This window comes from Misgurnus anguillicaudatus, chromosome 4 (assembly GCF_027580225.2).
Source record: "Misgurnus anguillicaudatus chromosome 4, ASM2758022v2, whole genome shotgun sequence".
Lineage (NCBI taxonomy): Eukaryota > Metazoa > Chordata > Actinopteri > Cypriniformes > Cobitidae > Misgurnus > Misgurnus anguillicaudatus.
The window spans coordinates 24,750,297-24,770,980 of record NC_073340.2 but is presented as its reverse complement, the minus strand read 5'-3'; the positions used below and the strand labels follow the sequence as shown (position 1 = coordinate 24,770,980).

At 39.0% G+C, this 20,684-nt stretch overlaps 1 protein-coding gene across 3 annotated transcripts in view; it reads left to right on the top strand.

The window, feature by feature from the left end:
* nhlrc2 (NHL repeat containing 2) overlaps window positions 1-20,684 on the top strand; it is a 174,414-nt gene that overhangs the window by 140,769 nt on the left and 12,961 nt on the right. For all 3 annotated transcript variants that reach the window (XM_055175998.2, XM_055175999.2, XM_055175997.2), the window contains exons 3-5: window positions 17,761-18,216; window positions 18,541-18,662; window positions 19,219-19,348. In XM_055175998.2, the coding sequence (XP_055031973.2) occupies window positions 17,761-18,216; window positions 18,541-18,662; window positions 19,219-19,348 (708 nt within the window). The remainder of the gene's footprint in view (window positions 1-17,760; window positions 18,217-18,540; window positions 18,663-19,218; window positions 19,349-20,684) is intronic.

The window sequence follows — 20,684 nt, the reverse complement described above, 5'->3', positions numbered from 1 at the left end:
TTGACCCCGGTATCGCTGCTTGCAGCTATATTTAGGGGTCAAGCCCCGAAGGGGCGTAGAACCCTATTGTTATTGTTAGTTTTCTTATTATTATTATTATTATTCTTGTTCCGCGTTCTTCCACCCAAAAGTCAATGGCAGCCCATAGAACCGTACGTAGGAAAGTTATGAAATTTGGCACACATGTAGAGGACAGTCTCAGAAGTTACTATAGCAACATTGGTGTGTCTGACTCAAACCCTCTAGCGCCACCAACAGTCCAAAAATCCACTTATGTTCATGCTCATAACTTCTGACCCGTGAGACCTAGAAACTAAATTCTTCTTTCCTCTGAATCCTTTGCTCATGATGATTCAATTGCACACATTGATGTCATTTGTGTCATGCACATCTTTCCGCCATTTTGAATTTTCCGTAAAACCTACTTTTTCGAACTCCTCCTAGACCGTTCGTCCGATTTGCATGTCCTTTGGTATGTAGCATCTAGAGACACCCCAGACAAAAAGTTATCAAAAGCTTTTTGATAGACCAATGCGTTCTCGTATACAGTGACAACATATATGGCGGCGAGCACGCCAAAACGGACGTGAGGCCGTATCTTCGCAAAACTTTATTGTATCGACACGAAACTTGGTATATGTCATTACAGTCATGACCTGAGGGTGCCTGCAACGTTTCGTCACAGCGCCACCTAGTGGTCACGAGATTCGAAAAATGCCTATTTTCGCTTATAACTACTTCAAACTTGAGTCTAAAATCATGAAGGTGGTCTTGTAAGATTCCTTGAGGCATGCCGAGTCAAACGATAACAAACGGTTTTCGGTCGGCCATTTTGGGTGTCGGCCATTTTGAATTTTCTCATTAAGTTCAATATTTCACAAACAGAATGACGTATCGCTACGAAATTTGGCATGGTTCATCAGTGACATGTTCTGAGCGCACCTATAAATCTTTAGGACAGCGCCACCTAGTGGTCAGGATATATAAATAAATTGTTTAAAATCTTTATAGCATTTGATTCATTTGCCACACTGAAATGAGACTTCACTCTATTGATTCCTTGGCTCGTGCTGAGTCCGACTGTACCAAATATGATAGAGTCAAACCTACTTCCTGTCGGCCATTTTGAATTATATTGAACACCTACTTTTTCGAACTCCTCCTAGAGCGCTCGTGTGATTGGCTTGATTTTTGGTATGCATCATCTAGAGACACTCTAGACAAAAAGTTATCAAAAGATTTTCGGTAGACCTATCCGTTGTCGTATAACGCATCAAAGAATGCGAGGGCGAGCACGCCAAAATGTGTTTGAGCCTGTATCTTCGCAAAACTTTTGCGTATTAATATGAGACTTGGTAAATGTCATAACAGTGATGACCTGAGGGTGCATGCACCATTTTGTCACACTGCCCCCTACTGGTCACGAGATATAAAAAATGTCTATTTTTGCTTATAACTACTGCAAATTTGAATGTAAAATTATGAGACTGGTCTTGTTAGATTTCGTGAGGCATGCCGAGTCAAACGATAACAAATGGTTTTTGGTCGGCCATTTTGTGTGTCGGCCATTTTGAATTTTTTCTTTAAATTCAAGTATTTCAGAAACGCAATTGCGTATAGTTATGAAACTTGGTACGGTTCATCAGCAACATGTTCTGGCAGAACTTGTAAACCTTTTGGCACCCCCTAGTGGTCAAGAGATTTGAAGCTATATCTCTGCATGTCTTTATCGTATTTACACCAAATTTGGTGGGTGTCATCACAATCAAGACCTGAGTCATAATTTATGGTTTGGTCAGTGTCCCCTAGTGGTCAAGTCATTTAAGGCTATATCTCCATATCGCTTTATCGTATTTACACTAAATTTGGTATGTGTCATCACAGTCATGACCTGAGGCACCATCTATTCTTTCGGCACAGTGCCACCTAGTGGTCTCAAGATACAAAAAATTGCTTTTTTTTTTACATAAAACTAATGCAAACTTAGATCTTAAATCATGACAGTCATCACGTATGAATCATTTTTTGCCATGTTTGGCTTGACCCCGGTATCGCTGCTTGCAGCTATATTTAGGGGTCAAGCCCCGAAGGGGCGTAGAACCCTATTGTTATTGTTAGTTTTCTTATTATTATTATTATTATTATTATTATTATTGTTATTCTTGTTCCTCGTTCTTCCACCCAAAAGTCAATGGCAGCCCATAGAACCGTACATAGGAAAGTTATGAAATTTGGCACACATGTAGAGGACAGTCTCAGAAGTTACTATAGCAACATTGGTGTGTCTGACTCAAACCCTCTAGCGCCACCAACAGTCCAAAAATCCACTTATGTTCATGCTCACAACTTGTGACCCGTGAGTCCTAGAAAATAAATTCTTGTTTCCTCTGAATCCTTGGCTCATGATGATTCAGTTGCACATGTTGATGTCATTTGTGTCATGCACATCTTTCCGCCATTTTGAATTTTCCGTAAAACCTACTTTTTCGAACTCCTCCTAGACCGTCCGTCCGATTTGCATGTCCTTTGGTATGTAGCATCTAGAGACACCCCAGACAAAAAGTTATCAAAAGCTTTTTGATAGACCAATGCGTTCTCGTATAAATTCACAACATATATGGCGGCGAGCACGCCAAAACGGACGTGTGGCCGTATCTTCGCAAAACTTTATTGTATCGACACGAAACTTGGTATATGTCATTACAGTCATGACCTGAGGGTGCCTGCAACGTTTCGTCACAGCGCCACCTAGTGGTCACGAGATTCGAAAAATGCTTATTTTCGCTTATAACTACTTCAAACTTGAGTCTAAAATCATGAAGGTGGTCTTGTAAGATTCCTTGAGGCATGCCGAGTCAAACGATACCAAACGGTTTTCGGTCGGCCATTTTGGGTGTCGGCCATTTTGAATTTTCTCATTAAGTTCAGTATTTCACAAACAGAATGGCGTATCGCTACGAAATTTGGCATGGTTCATCAGTGACATGTTCTGAGCTCACCTATAAATCTTTAGGACAGCGCCACCTAGTGGTCAGGATATGTAAATAAATTGTTTAAAATCTTTATATCATTTGATTAAATTGCCACTATGACATAAGACTTCACTCTATTGATTCCTTGGCTCATGCTGAGTCCAACTGTACCAAATATATCTGAGTCAAACCTACTTCCTGTCGGCCATTTTGAATTATATTGAACACCTACTTTTTCGAACTCCTCCTGGAGCGCTCGTCTGATTGGCTTGATTTTTGGTATGCATCTTCTAGAGACACTCTAGACAAAAAGTTATCAAAAGCTTTTCGGTAGACCTATCCGTTGTCGTATAACGCATCAAAGAATGCGAGGGCGAGCACGCCAAAATGTGTTTGAGCCTGTATCTTCGCAAAACTTTTGCGTATTAATATGAGACTTGGTATATGTCATAACACTGATGACCTGAGGGTGCATGCACCATTTCGTCACACTGCCCCCTACTGGTCATGAGATATTAAACATTTCTAATTTTGCTTATAACTACTGCAAACTTGAATGTAAAATTATGAGACTGGTCTTGTTAGATTTCGTGAGGCATGCCGAGTCAAACGATACCAAATGGTTTTTGGTCGGCCATTTTGTGTGTCGGCCATTTTGAATTTTTTCTTTAAGTTCAAGTATTTCAGAAACGCAATTGCGTATTGTTATGAAACTTGGTATGGTTCATCAGCAACATGTTCCGGGAGGACTTGTAAACTTTTCGGCGCCCCCTAGTGGTCAAGAGATTTGAAGCTATATCTCTGCATCTCTTTATCGTATTTACACCAAATTTGGTGGGTGTCATCACAATCAAGACCTGAGTCACAATTTATTGTTTGGTCAGTGCCCCCTAGTGGTCAAGCCATCTAAGGCTATATCTCTGTATCGCTTTATTGTATTTACACTAAATTTGGTATGTGTCATCACAGTCATTCCCTGAGGCACCATCTATTGTTTTGGCACAGCGCCCCCTAGTGGTCTCAAGATATGAAAAAATGCTATTTTTTCATAAAACTAATGCAAACTTAGATCTTAAATCATGACAGTCATCACGTATGAATCATTTTTTGCCATGTTTGGCTTGACCCCGGTATCGCTGCTTGCAGCTATATTTATTATTGTTATTCTTGTTCCTCGTTCTTCCACCCAAAAGTCAATGGCAGCCCATAGAACCGTACATAGGAAAGTTATGAAATTTGGCACACATGTAGAGGACAGTCACAGAAGTTACTATAGCAACATTGGTGTGTCTGACTCAAACCCTCTAGCGCCACCAACAGTCCAAAAATCCACTTATGTTCATGCTCACAACTTCTGACCCGTGAGTCCTAGAAAATAAATTCTTGTTTCCTCTGAATCCTTGGCTCATGATGATTCAATTGCATATGTTGATGTCATTTGTGTCATGCACATCTTTCCGCCATTTTGAATTTTCCGTAAAACCTACTTTTTCGAACTCCTCCTAGACCGTCCGTCCGATTTGCATGTCCTTTGGTATGTAGCATCTAGAGACACCCCTGACAAAAAGTTATCAAAAGCTTTTTGATAGACCAATGCGTTCTCGTATACCATGACAACATATACGGCGGCGAGCACGCCAAAACAGACGTGAGGCCGTATCTTCGCAACACTTTGGTGTATCGACACGAAACTTGGTATATGTCATTACAGTCATGACTTGAGGGTGCCTGCAACGTTTCGTCACAGCGCCATCTAGTGGTCACGAGATTCGAAAAATGCCTATTTTCGCTTATAGCTACTTCAAACTTGAGTCTAAAATCATGAAGGTGGTCTTGTTAGATTCCTTGAGGCATGCCGAGTCAAACGATACCAAACGGTTTTTGGCCGGCCATTTTGGGTGTCGGCCATTTTGAATTTTCTCATTAAGTTCAGTATTTCACAAACAGAATGGCGTATCGCTACGAAATTTGGCATGGTTCATCAGTGACATGTTCTAAGCGCACCTATAAATCTTTAGGACGGCGCCACCTAGTGGTCAGGATATGTAAATCAATTGTTTTAAATCTTTATTTCATTTGATTAAATTGCCACTATGACATAAGACTTCACTCTATTGATTCCTTGGCTCATGCTGAGTCCGACTGTACCAAGTATGTCTGAGTCAAACCTACTTCCTGTCGGCCATTTTGAATTATATTGAAGACCTACTTTTTCGAACTCCTCCTAGAGCGCTTGCTTGATTGGCTTGAATTTTGGTATGCATCATCTAGAGACACTCTAGACAAAAAGTTATCAAAAGCTTTTCGGTAGACCTATCCGTTGTCGTATAACGCATCAAAGAATGCGAGGGCGAGCACGCCAAAATGTGTTTGAGCCTGTATCTTCGCAAAACTTTTGCGTATTAAAATGAGACTTGGTATATGTCATAACAGTGATGACCTGAGGGTGCATGCACCATTTCGTCACACTGCCCCCTACTGGTCATGAGATATAAAATATGTCTATTTTTGCTTATAACTACTGCAAACTTGAAAGTAAAATTATGAGACTAGTCTTTTTAGATTACGTGAGGCATGCCGAGTCAAACGATACCAAATGGTTTTTGGTCGGCCATTTTGTGTGTCGGCCATTTTGAATTTTTTCTTTAAATTGAAGTATTTCAGAAACACAATTGCGTATTGTTATGAAACTTGGTATGGTTCATCAGCAACATGTTCTGGGAGGACTTGTAAACTTTTCGGCACCCCCTAGTGGTCAAAAGATTTGAAGCTATATCTCTTCATCTCTTTATCGTATTAACACCAAATTTGGTGGGTGTCATCACAATCAAGACCTGAGTCACAATTTATTGTTTGGTCAGTGCCCCCTAGTGGTCAAGTTATTTAAGGCTATATCTCTGCATCTCTTTATTGTATTTACACCAAATTTGGTGGGTGTCATCACAATCAAGACCTGAGTCACAATTTATTGTTTGGTTAGTGCCCCCTAGTGGTCAAGTCATTTAAGGCTATATCTCTGTATTGCTTTATCGTATTTACACTAAATTGAGTATGTGTCATCACAGTCATGACCTGAGGCACCATCTATTGTTTCGGCTCCGCCCCACCTAGTGGTCTCAAGATACAAAAAAATTGCTATTTTTTCCTAAAACTAATGCAAACTTAGATCTTAAATCATGACAGTCATCACGTATGAATAATTTTTTGCCATGTTTGGCTTGACCCCGGTATCGCTGCTTGCAGCTATATTTATTCATCTTCTTGTTCTTCCGCCATTGAAGTCAATGGCAGCCCATAGAACCGTACATAGGAAAGTTATGAAATTTGGCACACATGTAGAGGACAGTCTCAGAAGTTACTATAGCAACATTGGTGTGTCTGACTCAAACCCTCTAGCGCCACCAACAGTCCAAAAATCCACTTATGTTCATGCTCATAACTTCTGACCCGTGAGTCCTAGAAACTAAATTCTTGTTTCCTCTGAATCCTTTGCTTATGATGATTCAATTGCACACATTGATGTCATTTCTGTCATGCACATCTTTCCGCCATTTTGAATTTTCCTTAAAACCTACTTTTTCGAACTCCTCCTAGAGCGTTCGTCCGATTTGCATGTCCTTTGGTATGTAGCATCTAGAGACACCCCAGACAAAAAGTTATCAAAAGCTTTTTGATAGACCAATGTGTTCTCGTATAAATTGACAACATATATGGCGGCGAGCACGCCAAAACGGACGTGAGGCTGTATCTTCGCAAAACATTATTGTATCGACACGAAACTTGGTATATGTCATTACAGTCATGACTTGAGGTTGCCTGCAACGTTTCGTCACAGCGCCACCTAGTGGTCACGAAATTCGAAAAATGCCTATTTTTGCTTATAACTACTTCACACTTGAGTCTAAAATCACGAAAGTGGTCTTGTTAGATTCCTTGAGGCATGCCGAGTCAAACGATACCAAACGGTTTTCGGTCGGCCATTTTGGGTGTCGGCCATTTTGAATTTTCTCATTAAGTTCAGTATTTCACAAACAGAATGGCGTATTGCTACGAAATTTGGCATGATTCATCAGTGACATGTTCTGAGCGCCCCTATAAATCTTTAGGACGGCGCCACCTAGTGGTCAGGATATGTAAATAAATTGTTTAAAATATTTATATCATTTGATTAAATTGCCACACTGACATAAGAATTTACTCTACTGATTCTTGGCTCGTGCTGAGTCCGACTGTACCAAATATGTCTGAGTCAAACCTACTTCCTGTCGGCCATTTTGAATTATATTGAACACCTACTTTTTCGAACTCCTCCTAGAGCGCTCGTGTGATTGGCTTGATTTTTGGTATGCATCATCTAGAGACACTCTAGACAAAAAGTTATCAAAAGCTTTTCGGTAGACCTATCCGTTGTCGTATAACGCATCAAAGAATGCGAGGGCGAGCACGCCAAAATGTGTTTGAGCCTGTATCTTCGCAAAACTTTTGCGTATTGATATGAGACTTGGTATATGTCATAACAGTGATGACCTGAGGGTGCATGCACCATTTCGTCACACTGCCCCCTACTGGTCACGAGATATAAAACATGTTTATTTTTGCTTATAACTACTGCAAACTTGAATGTAAAATTATGAGACTGGTCTTGTTAGATTTGGTGAGGCATGCCGAGTCAAATGATACCAAATGGTTTTTGGTCGGCCATTTTGTGTGTCGGCCATTTTGAATTTTTTCTTTAAGTTCAAGTATTTCAGAAAAGCAATTGCGTATTGTTATGAAACTTGGTATGGTTCATCAGCAACATGTTCTGGGAGGACTTGTAAACTTTTCGGCGCCCCCTAGTGGTCAAGAGATTTGAAGCTATATCTCTGCATCTCTTTATCGTATTTACACCAAATTTGGTGGGTGTAATCACAATCAAGACCTGAGTCACCATTTATTGTTTGGTCAGTGCCCCCTAGTGGTCAAGTCATTTAAGGCTATGTCTTCGTATCGCTTTATCGTATTTACACTAAATTTGGTATGTGTCATCACAGTCATGACCTGAGGCACCATCTATTGTTTCGGCAAAGCGCCACCTAGTGGTCTCAAGATACAAAAAATTGCTATTTTTTCCCTAAAACTAATGCAAAGTTAGATCTTAAATCATGACAGTCATCACGTATGAATCATTTTTTGCCATGTTTGGCTTGACCCCGGTATCGCTGCTTGCAGCTATATTTAGGGGTCAAGCCCCGAAGGGGCGTAGAACCCTATTGTTATTGTTAGTTTTCTTATTATTATTATTATTATTATTATATATTATTCTTCTTCTTGTTCTTCCGCCATTGAAGTCAATGGCAGCCCATAGAACCGTACATAGGAAAGTTATGAAATTTGGCACACATGTAGAGGACGGTCTTAGAAGTTACTATAGCAACATTGGTGTGTCTGACTCAAACCCTCTAGCGCCACCAACAGTCCAAAAATCCACTTATGTTCATGCTCATAAATTCTGACCCGTGAGTCCTAGAAACTAAATTCTTGTTTCCTCTGAATCCTTGGCTCATGATGATTCAAATGCACACATTGATGTCATATGTGTCATGCACATCTTTCCGCCATTTTGAATTTTTCGTAAAACCTACTTTTTCGAACTCCTCCTAGACCGTTTGTCCGATTTGCATGTCCTTTGGTATGTAGCATCTAGAGACACCCAAGACAAAAAGTTATCAAAAGCTTTTTGATAGACCATTGCGTTCTCATATAAATTGACAACATATATGGCGGCGAGCACGCCAAAACGGACGTGAGGCCTTATCTTCGCAAAACTTTATTGTATCGACACGAAAGTTGGTATATGTCATAACAGTCATGACCTGAGGGTGCCTGCAACGTTTCGTCACAGCGCCACCTAGTGGTCACGAGATTCGAAAAATGCCTATTTTCGCTTATAACTACTTCAAACTTGAGTCTAAAATCATGAAGGTGGTCTTGTTAGATTCCTTGAGGCATGCCGAGTCAAACGATACCAAACGGTTTTTGGTCGGCCATTTTGGGTGTCGGCCATTTTGAATTTTCTCATTAAGTTTAGTATTTCACAAACAGAATGGCGTATCGCTACGAAATTTGGCATGGTTCATCAGTGACATGTTCTGAGCGCACCTATAAATCTTTAGGATGGCGCCACCTAGTGGTCAGGATATGTAAAATTTTTTTTAAATCTTTATATCATTTGATTAAATTGCCACTATGACATACAACTTCAGTCTATTGATCCCTTGGCTCATGCTGAGTCCGACTGTACCAAATATGTCTGAGTCAAACCTACTTCCTGTCGGCCATTTTGAATGATATTGAACACCTACTTTTTCAAACTCCTCCTAGAGCGCTTGTGTGATTGGCTTGATTTTTAGTATGCATCATCTAGAGACACTCTAGACAAAAAGTTATCAAAAGATTTTCGGTAGACCTATCCGTTGTCGTATAACGCATCAAAGAATGCGAGGGCGAGCACGCCAAAATGTGTTTGAGCCTGTATCTTTGCAAAACTTTTGCGTATTAATATGAGACTTGGTATATGTCATAACAGTGATGACCTGTGGGTGCATGCACCATTTCGTCACACTGCCCCCTACTGGTCACGAGATATAAAAAATGTTTATTTTTGCTTATAACTACTGCAAACTTAAATGTAAAATTATGAGACTGGTCTTGTTAGATTTCTTGAGGCATGCCGAGTCAAACAATACCAAATGGTTTTTGGTCGGCCATTTTGTGTGTCGACCATTTTGAATTTTTTCTTTAAGTTCAAGTTTTTCAGAAACGCAATTGCGTATTGTTATGAAACTTGGTATGGTTCATCAGCAACATGTTCCGGGAGGACTTGTAAACTTTTTGGCGCCCCCAGTGGTCAAGAGATTTGAAGCTATATCTCTGCATCTCTTTATCGTATTTACACCAAATTTGGTTGGTGCCATCAGAATCAAGACCTGAGTCACAATTTATTGTTTGGTCAGTGCCCCCTAGTGGTCAAGTCATTTAAGGCTATATCTCCGTATCGCTTTATCGTATTTACACTAAATTTGGTATGTGTCATCACAGTCATGACCTGAGGCACCATATATTGTTTTGGCACAGCGCCACCTAGTGGTCTCAAGATACGAAAAAAATGCTATTTTTTCATAAAACTAATGCAAACTTAGATTTTAAATCATGAAAGTCATCACGTATGAATCATTTTTTGCCATTTTTGGCTTGACCCCGGTATCGCTGCTTGCAGCTATATTTATTATTAGTTATTCTTCTTCCGCCATTGCGGTCTATGGCAGCCCATAGAACCGTACGTAGGAAAGTTATGAAATTTGGCACACTGATAGAGGACAGTCCAATGTGTCCCCACAGCAAATTTGGAGTCTCTATGTCTAACCCACTAGCGCCACCAACAGTCCAAAGTTGCACTTATGTTTTTGCCTATAACTTCTTATCCGTAAGCCCTAGAAACAAAATTCTTGGTTCCTCTGATTCCTTGGCTCAAGACGATTCCATTGGACCCTATGACATCATTTTCCGTCATGAAATTTTTTCGCCATTTTGAATTATTCGTAAAACCTACTTTTGCGAACTCGTCCTAGAGCTTTTCCCCGATTTCCACGAAAATTGGTATGCAGCATCTAGAGACACTCAAGGCAAAAAGTTATTAAAATAATTTCGATAAACCAATCCGTTGTCGTATAGCGCGTCAACAAATTTTACATAGAGCGCAAAAAAACAGATTTTAGGCTGTATCTTCTCCAAACTTAGGCCTATTGACACAAATCTTGGTACTTGAGATGCCAGTCAGGAACTGAGGGAGCATGCACAGTTTCGTTGCAGCGCCACCTAGTGGCCAGACGAATGTTTTATAGGCCTATAACTTTGGCTATGATCATCATATTTACAAGGGACTGGTTTCCTTGGAGTTTTGAATAGTTGCCGAGTCCAACGATACCAAACATGCCAGGATTCGCCTTACGGTTAACCCTGTGCGGCAAAATAGTGCTTAAAAAACACGCGCGAATATCTCCGCGACCGTAATTCTGATCGACTCAAAAACACCATAGGAAGAAACTAACCTTACCTTCTGAACAAAAAGTTCTATTGGCGTTATATTAAAATTTTCATCAGAAATGACCGAAAAATGCAAAAAACGAAAAATTACATTTTAAATTTTGTATTTTTTACACATAAATGGTTATAACTTCGCAACGAAAAGAGATTTTTTCACCAGATTTGATACGCTGATGTACGACCACAGTCTGAGGCTACAAAAAAAAAATTGCTTGCTTGCACCACTAGTTGGCGTTATAATTGAACAAAACCTGTGATATCAAGCCAGCCCTATGGTCATACAACTGTTTCTTCACTAAACTAAAGTGTATAGTCATAAAACTAGCTCGATGTAACGTAATCATGACCTGAAGTTGCATGCACAATTTTGTCACAGCGCCACCTAGTGGTTTTGAGATAGAAAATTGAAAATTTTGCCTAAAACTACTGCAACAACACATCTAAAACCACAAGTCATCATGGATTATTCATTTCATGGCTTGGATTATAATCACTGGTGGATGTCAATTTACTGTCTAGCAACCAATGAGAATACCTTATCAACTGTTTTTGCAAGAGCTACAGTATATCTCTTCATCAGAACAGCGTAGAGACATGGGGGTGGGCTCTTTTGACTCATTAACACCACAGTAACATTTTGTGAGCTGAGTATTACCACTGCAAGCACCACTCACATTTCCTTCAGTGTTCTAGTTGTCAATGCTCCTCAAGACGTGAGGGAGAGATTTCACTGAATAAGAACACAGCTTTTTTGCTGATTACTGTTATATTAATTTGTCTGAAATCAGGAGGTTTTGCTAGGTTTTTTAAACTGCTCATCCGGACTCAAGTTTACCTTCTTCTGTGCCCTTTTTGGCTTGACCCCGGCATTGCTGCTTGCAGCTATATTTATTATTAGTTATTCTTCTTCCGCCATTGCGGTCTATGGCAGCCCATAGAACCGTACGTAGGAAAGTTATGAAATTTGGCACACTGATAAACGACAGTCCAATGTGTCCCCACAGCAAATTTGGAGTCTCTATATCTAACCCACTAGCGCCACCAACAGTCTAAAATTGCACTTATGTTTTTGCCTATAACTTCTTATCCGTAAGCCCTAGAAACAAAATTCATGCTTCCTCTGATTCCTTGGCTCAAGACGATTCGATTGGACCCTATGACGTCATTTTCCTTCAAGAAAAATTCCCCGCCATTTTGTATTATTCGTAAAACCTACTTTTTCGAACTCGTCCTAGAGCTTTTGTCCGATTGCCACGAAAATTGGTATGTATCATCTTGAGACACTCATGGCAGAAAGTTATCAAAAGAATTTCGATACAGCAATCCGTTGTCGAATACCGCCTTAACGAAGTTTACGTAGAGCGCAAAAAAACAGATTTTAGGCTGTATCTTTGTCAAACTTAGGCCTATTGACACGACACTTGGTACTTGTGATGCCAGTCAGGAACTGAAGGAGCATGCACAGTTTCGTTGCAGCGCCACCTAGTGGCCAGAGAAATGTTTTATACGCCTATAACTTTGGCTCCGATTGACGTATTTTCACGGGACTGGTTTCCTTGGAGTTCTGAATAGTTGCCGAGTCCAATGATACCAAACATGCCAGAATTCGCCTTACGGTTAACCCTGCGCAGCAAAATAGCGCTTAAAAAACACGCGTGAATATCTCCGCGAGCGTTTTTCCGATCGACTCGAAAACACCATAGCAAGAAACTAACCTTACCTTCTGAACAAAAAGTTCTATTGGCGTTATATTAAAATTTTCATCAGAAATGGCCGAAAAATGCAAAAAACGAAAAATTACCTTCAAATTTTGTGTTTTTTACACATAAATGGTTATAACTCTGCAACAAAATAAGATTTTTACACCAGATTTGATACACTGATGTATGAGCACATTCTGAGGCCACACAAAAAAAATTGTATGCTTGCACCACTAGATGGCCTTATGATTGAACAAAACCTTTGATAACAAGCCAGCCTTATGGTCATACAACTGTTTCTTAACTAAACTAAAGTGTATAGTCATAAAACTAGCTAGATGTAACATAATCATGACCTGATGTTGCATGCACAATTTTTTCATTGCGCCACCTACTGGTTTTGAGATAGAAAATTTTATTTTTGCCCAAAACTACTGCAACAACACATCTAAAATCATGAGTCATCATGGATTATTCCTTTCATGGCTTTGACTATAATCTCTGGTGGTTGCCAATTCACTCCCTAGCAACCATTGAGAATACCTTATCAACCGTTTTTTCAAGAGCTTTTTCTCTGCATCAGAACATCGTAGAGACACGGGGATGGTCGCTTTTGACTGATTAAACTTGCTGTAACATGATGTGACCTACGTTTTACCACTGCAAACACCACTCACATGTCCTTCAGTGCTCTAATGTTCCATGATTGTCAACAACAGAAGGACGATTGCAGTTGACAAGAACTTAGATTATTTTTGTTGATAACTTTTTTGTTTTTTCATCTAAAATTATTAGGTTTACCTAAGTTCTTCAATCTGCTTATCCAACCTCAATTTTACATCCTTTTGTGCCCTTTTCGGCTTGACCCCGGCATTGCTGCTTGCAGCTATATTTATTATTATTTTTATTTAATTTATATATTTTATTTATACATTTATTTCGTTTAACACATTTTTATGGTTCAGTACTGTTGTTTTATAACTTTTGTAATACATTTCAGTACTTGCTGATACCGATACTGAGTACTTAATAAAAAAACATGATTTAAATTTACAGCTTAAGTCTCATAATTTAACAAAAAAACAAGGGACTAGTTTGAAATTAAGAACATTTATTTAAAATGAAAAGCATGTTGTATGCAACATATTACAGAATAAATAATTAATAAAAAAAATTAAACAGTGACAGTGCAACTCAAGTATTTTTTTCAGTTTGTTGTAAACTCTGTCTCTTTGGACAAGGCATTAACCCCTTACACGCCGCTCAAACATAGACATTTCTCAGACCGTGGTATCGATCCCCGATATCGAGGGACTTTTAACACATATGAGTACTTTAGAAAATGTGGTATCGGTATCGGTGCATCCCTATTTCAGCACTGTATCAGTTTAAGTTTTATGTCGGTTTGTTTGTTTGTTTTTATCCAGTATCCATTTAAAAAACTATCTGCCGATTAATCGGTTATTGGCAAGCAGGGACAAACTACGTTATCGGTATCCACGGGTTACCATCCGAGTGACAGCTAGGGACTATTTTTGACCTGTTATTTTCACAGTGTAGATGTGAACATAATCACCAGGTCTAATTTAGAAAATTGACACAAGTATGTAGATCACAAATTTACAGCTTTACACTAAACAGTGTAGGAATCACAACAATATAATAACCACAATATTCATATATCATTGTGCATTTGTTCGCTTCTTTTGTAGCACAGTAGAGTAAAAACTGGAATGTATGGTTGTATGAAGGGTAGTTATCAGGACATGTCACACGTTGGACTCGAATGTGGATTGTTGTACGGCATTCTGCTCTTACGCTTCCTAAGTATGTGCACAGCTCACTGCACCAAAGCTCTGACTTTCTACTCATTTAATATGATGAAAATAAGAACACCGCTGTTGATGCTTTTTATACTCTGCACCCATACATAACACCCATCCTTCTTGACATACTGTAAGTAGCCATGCAGGTTAAAATACATGCTTGTTGCTATCAGGGGAGATGAAAATGCGATTGATGTTATCTGTAGTTCTCCACTGTTCACATCAGGTTGTGTTGGCAAAGGTGAAGTGTCGTTAAAGCAAATGGGATAGCGGTCCATGTGATTCCTGTCTCTGCTGCTGAGCCTGTGAAGTTTAATCTTCTGATGGACGGCTGAAACCGGAATTTAAAAACCATCATTCGTCTGCTTCATTCATCAATGGCTGCGTCGCACACCCCAGGGATAAAGGGGAATGTCACTTTTTTTGACAAGGCAGAGAAGTTCAGCTGACATTTTTGCTAAATTAGACGAAGTGAGACGAAGCGAACGCCGACTGTAGCGCAGTGCAAGAGACTGGAACAAACAGAGAAACTGAGTGCATTGGGTATAATGGGATGCCTGGGGGCTGCATGAGCTCTCATTCGAGTCCTCTGTGTTTTCTTGATGGGTTTTGACACACTGCATTCAGTAGACCATGTTAGGATCTGTACCTATGGGATTGTTATACATTTTTTAATCTATTTCTGTATTTTTCTGCATTTTCTCCTTCTGTTTGTCTGTGTGTATCTGTTTTGTTTTGTCTGTTTGCTTTGCGTTATTGCATTATGCATTATATATTTATTTCAGAAGGACATTTTCTAAAGTGCATAAGGCCTGCGATCCATCATGTTTTTGTTCTTGAGCTTTTTTTTATAATGAAGGAGCTGTGACTTATTAAAAATGAGGTTTATCTCTATTGAAAAAATATAAACAATGAATATTCAGAAGCAGCGGACACAAAAGACAGTTCTTTCAGATTTTCAGTGTTTAAGAACAAAGTGTGTCAGAAACTTTAATAACACAAACACTAACGCAATTTTTTGGCCATGTATTGTTGGTACAGCTATTGGAAAAGCTTTGTGCAACCTAAATTGATTTTCTTCAAACAAAAACATAAATGAGCAAAATAAATGACCTTGAAAATCTTAAAAACATTGAATATTTAAGAAGTTAAAGCCGTTTCCTTTTATCATTACATTTTGAATTAGGGCTGGAACTGGCTAAAATGAAACATTTATAATTTCATCAAAGTTCCCACTAAAGGACCTTTTTAGCATAACTTTGAAACCTAAATTCACCTCAGGGCTTTTTAATAAAGTTCTTCTAAGGGCCGAAACGTTTTGATGCGTAAAACTTCTTATCATCCACATTACAGGTTGGTTGCGTTCAAAGAATGTCTATGTGCTATCTTTCAGAGCGATCTGATTTGTTATAATTACCTAATTATTTTATAAAATAAGCCTAATATTTAAAGAATACACTTTGGTGGTTTTCACAGAAGTGTCAGTAGGTAAAAATATTAAATAAATAAATTGTTATAGCAGTTTACATTTATTTTAATAAATAAAAATAATGCAAAAACATATTCATTTTATAAATAAATGTATAAACATGTAAATATTTTACACAAGTAATAATGCAAACATGAAGCCACAAGTCTCAAGTTGTTCTGATCCAAATTTCAAGTTAAAATCACAAAAAAAGTGTCTCACTTTTAGTGGTTTTACCAACAACGGCCACTAGGTGTCAATGGTTTGCTGCATACTCTTGTCACAAATTAATAAATTACTATCACTGCATTATTTTTTACTGCAAAGAGTTTTTGAAATATAAAAACTACATTCTTAGAGCTTTCCAACATTATATAGTTTGTTGTGATAGGCATAAAATTTACATGGACTATATTGAAGTAAACATAAGCGGTTAATAGGTGTGTGTGTGTGTGTGTGTGTGTGTGTGCCTGGTAATTATCACGTTGTGGGGACCAATTGTCCCCACAAAGATAGGAATACCAGTGTTTTTGTGACATTTTGATGTGGAAAACACACATCCCCATGAGGAAACAAGCTTATAAATCAAACAGAATGATGTTTATTGAAAATGTGAAGTAGTAGAAGGGTTTTTGCGATGGTTGGGGTTAGGGAATGGGGCGGGTAAGGAGAATAGAATATACAGTTTGTACAGTATAAAATGCATTACGTCTATGGAATGTCCATAAACGACACATAAAACTGTGATTGGTCACTTTACATGACATTTTTTGACAGTAGAGCTGAATTATATTACTACATTATGCAATATTTACAGTTTGTCAAATCCATCTGAACTCTATTAAATATATTTAAAAACTGAAATTTGTATAACAACATAAATGTTTCATATTCTTCTGATTGTTGATCATCTTCCAGTCTCTCTGCTATCTAAATCAACTGAATCTTTGCCTATGTAGTGATATCAAAAACATTCAGTTATTGCAAACCATTGCAAAATGCACATCTTTGAATTTTCAATATATTGTGTGGCTGTTATAGAGTCTGTTCTTATTGGTTTTTGGTCAATAACCTTCATCAGGTACGTTTACATGCAACCAAATAATCCATTTGTAATCGTATTGATGGCTCAATCGTATTGAAAAGCCTGCATGTAAACACATTAATCAATATGATTGAGGATGATCGGATTCAAATTTGGATCGTATTGAAGGGGGTGGTGTACTCCGATCTGTGATCCGATCAGGACGAGAAAAGTATGCATGTAAACGCATTACTCTTAGTATTTTCTCATTCGGATGCAAAAATACATTGTGCACATGCGCAAAATTTTTTGCTCAAGTTCATGTCTTATAATTGGCTATTATATCACATGATTCTCGTCACAGAAATACGACAGTTATTGGGATGCATTTGGGCTAGTTTTGAATGTCCATTCGGATGGTTTTGATACGCAAATCTGGCAACCCTGGCTGTACACTTGCGCAGACGTTCGGTTCGGTTTCTATAGAATGTACATGTAAACGAACATTTAAATCAGAATGCAATGTTTAGGGTGCATGTAACTGTATTGTCGTGACCTTCAATCGTATTAACTTCAGTCAGATTGACAAAATTTTGTGCATGTAAACATAGCCAATGTGGACCGAACCATATGCCATGTCAGACCACCAATATTCCTCATACTGCTTTCTCTTCCATCCCTACAGATGGTCTGGTGGTTATAGGTGTGCACTCTGCTAAATTTCCCAATGAGAAAGTCTTGGAGAACGTACGTAGCGCGGTCTTGCGATATGACATCACCCATCCCGTGGTGAACGACAGCGATGCTCGTCTGTGGCAGGACCTGGAAGTGTCCTGCTGGCCCACATTGGTGCTGTTGGGACCCCGGGGTAACCTGCTATTCTCCCTGGTGGGTGAAGGCCATCGTGAACGCATTTTCCTTTTCACCGCTGCTGCTCTCAAGCACTACAGAGAGAAAGGTCTGTTGAAGAATCACAGCGTGGGAATCAAACTGTATAAAGACTCCCTGCCCCCCTCCATCCTCTCCTTCCCTGGGAAAATAGCCATGGATCCCTGCAGCAAGCGGTTGGTGATTGCAGACACAGGACACCATAGGGTACTGGTGGTCTCCAATACTGGACAGGTGCTACATGCTGTTGGGGGTAAGAGCACACGAGGCGTTTCTTGAAGGGGATATTTTTTGTTTCTGTTTACACCTGGTATATAGATCTATCTCCAGTTGCAAACGTGTGTGCTTTAACCACCTGTGATTGGATTTTAAAGGAGAGTCTCTTATTGCCTCACTGCATATATGACTTACTACATCAGATTGTTTTGGCATCTGTTTTTAGTATTGTGCACCAACAGTGCTAGTACCAGGTGTTAACATGACTATAATAAAGCTGCTACTTTTGGCTTTGGAGAATGTTCCAGGCTATTTTCAGCTGCTTTGGACAGTTTTATCTTTGCTTTGTTTCTTTTTATAGGTCCCTCAAGTGGAAGGCGAGATGGAAATTTGTCCGAAGCCCAGTTTAGTTCCCCACAAGGGGTTTGCATGAAGGGAGACACGGTTTACGTGGCTGACACCGAAAACCACCTTATTAGAAAGGTAAATTAGTAAAATCAGGTCAAGACAGACATTCTGCTGGCAGCTCTTGACCTACATTCACACCGATTGGTGCTTCAGACACAAGAAACCCATCACACATTTGCATTTGTCCTTGAAAAATCAGTCTACGTAGACATTTACATAACATTAATGCATTTGGCAGATGCTTTTATCCAAAGCGATTTAAGGTATACTGTAGTGGCCAACTGTCATCTTTGCTCTTTATTCAAACATTTTACTAAAAATGCAGTAAAAACTTTGTATGCATGTTGTGTTGGTGTGTTTGGACTATAAACTGAATCTCAGCTTTGAGAAGAATTTAAGGAGGCTTGGCAAAAGGACAAAATATTACTACAAAAGTGGTTCAACAAATACACATCAACACACTGTTGTTTGCCAAATGTATGTTTCCAATAAAATCAAAATAAAGTTAAAGTTTATTGTTTTGTTCATTTAGCACCATCCACTTCATATTGTAATGGTTTCATTAAATCTGAGAGGGCATTAAAAACAAATATTTTTGTTTATTATTATTATTATTCTCTTTTTTTTCCAGATTGATCTTTTAGAGGGAAACGTCACAACCTTAGCTGGCATCGGGGTGCAAGGCACCGATAAAGAAGGCGGAGCACCAGGACCACAACAGCCAATTAGCTCTCCCTGGGATGTTACGCTTGGCAACGCAGGTACAGACCTCCACCTTGTGTTGTAGTACTCGAGACTGGTCTTGGTCTTGACTGACTGTCTTTGGTCTCAATTATGGCTGTAACAACCATTAAATAATCATCTTTTAGCGATTGTTTGACCTCATCACAATGATTTCAGATCACCGCAATGATTGCACAACTCTTTAAAAAACACAAGGGGGAGCTGCAACGCCTGTATAAACGAGACAGTATCAGATAGCCCAGATAGTGGGAATTACACTAAATTGCTAGTGCATTGTATGATTTGTGTGTTAACATCATTAATTAGTCCCTCTAGAAAAACACGATTATGCGATCACATGATTCAATGCAAGTTCCCGCAATTTTTGCAAGTTCCCGCAATTTCGTCACATAAAATGGCAGAAATATCCTGCATATTTCATTGCATTTTTTAAGAAAACGTGTCGCAAGATCAAGGATTTTTACCCGCAACAATCACAACAAAACTCTTCATTTTTCTGGAAGGACTGATTAATGTGATTGGATGTAAAACTTCTGCCTTTAAAGCAATCATTGACTTATTTTGTATTTGATTTCTTTTGTTACTGTTGTGCCGGTAAGAGATAAATGGGGGATTGTCCAAAAAGAAACCTGTCCACAAATTAATACAAAGGCCCACAATAGTTCCATCCATTTTTTGGTGGTGTTGTTTCTGTCTTGACTGTCTTGATCTCGGCCCCTCGAAGTCTTAGTCTCGGTTTAGGTGGTCTTGATGTTCTGCTCCTTCCCTTAAAAATAAGGTCACACGTCTTCCTTTTTCAACCTCACTCATAAAATGTAATATCTGAATCTGTTTTATTATTCTGCCGGGAGCATTTCTATAGCCTTTTTATTTCTCCTTCTCTCTCGCTTATTCTTCACATCTTTTGCCTATCTGCCCTGTCCATCTTGCAATCTTTCATCAAAACGTTCTCAGAAGTCCTCTCTTTGTAGATACCACACTCGCCTTTGATTTTCACAAGTGTTGGGTTAAAAAACAGCTTTGTTCTGCTAAAATGGCCTCTTGTTGTGTGGGGCGGCCCTGAAGTAAATTGTGTGGTCTGATGGTTGCTGGCCAGATACACAGAGCCGAATGTTTTGGTGTTGCCTGAGTACAACCTAAACAAAACCAGAGAAAAGGAAGCTGAAGTGATCATAAGCACTCATGTGGCTGTGGCTTCAAATAAACTGTGCCTTCAACAAATTGCTTCGGCTCTTTGTCTTTAAAAGCCAATTTCTTTAAATGAAACTGCCCAAAATGAGATGAGTCCAACAAGTCTATAAAATTGAATTTAACATGCTTCGTAAATGTAATTAAAAATGTTTATATTTCAAG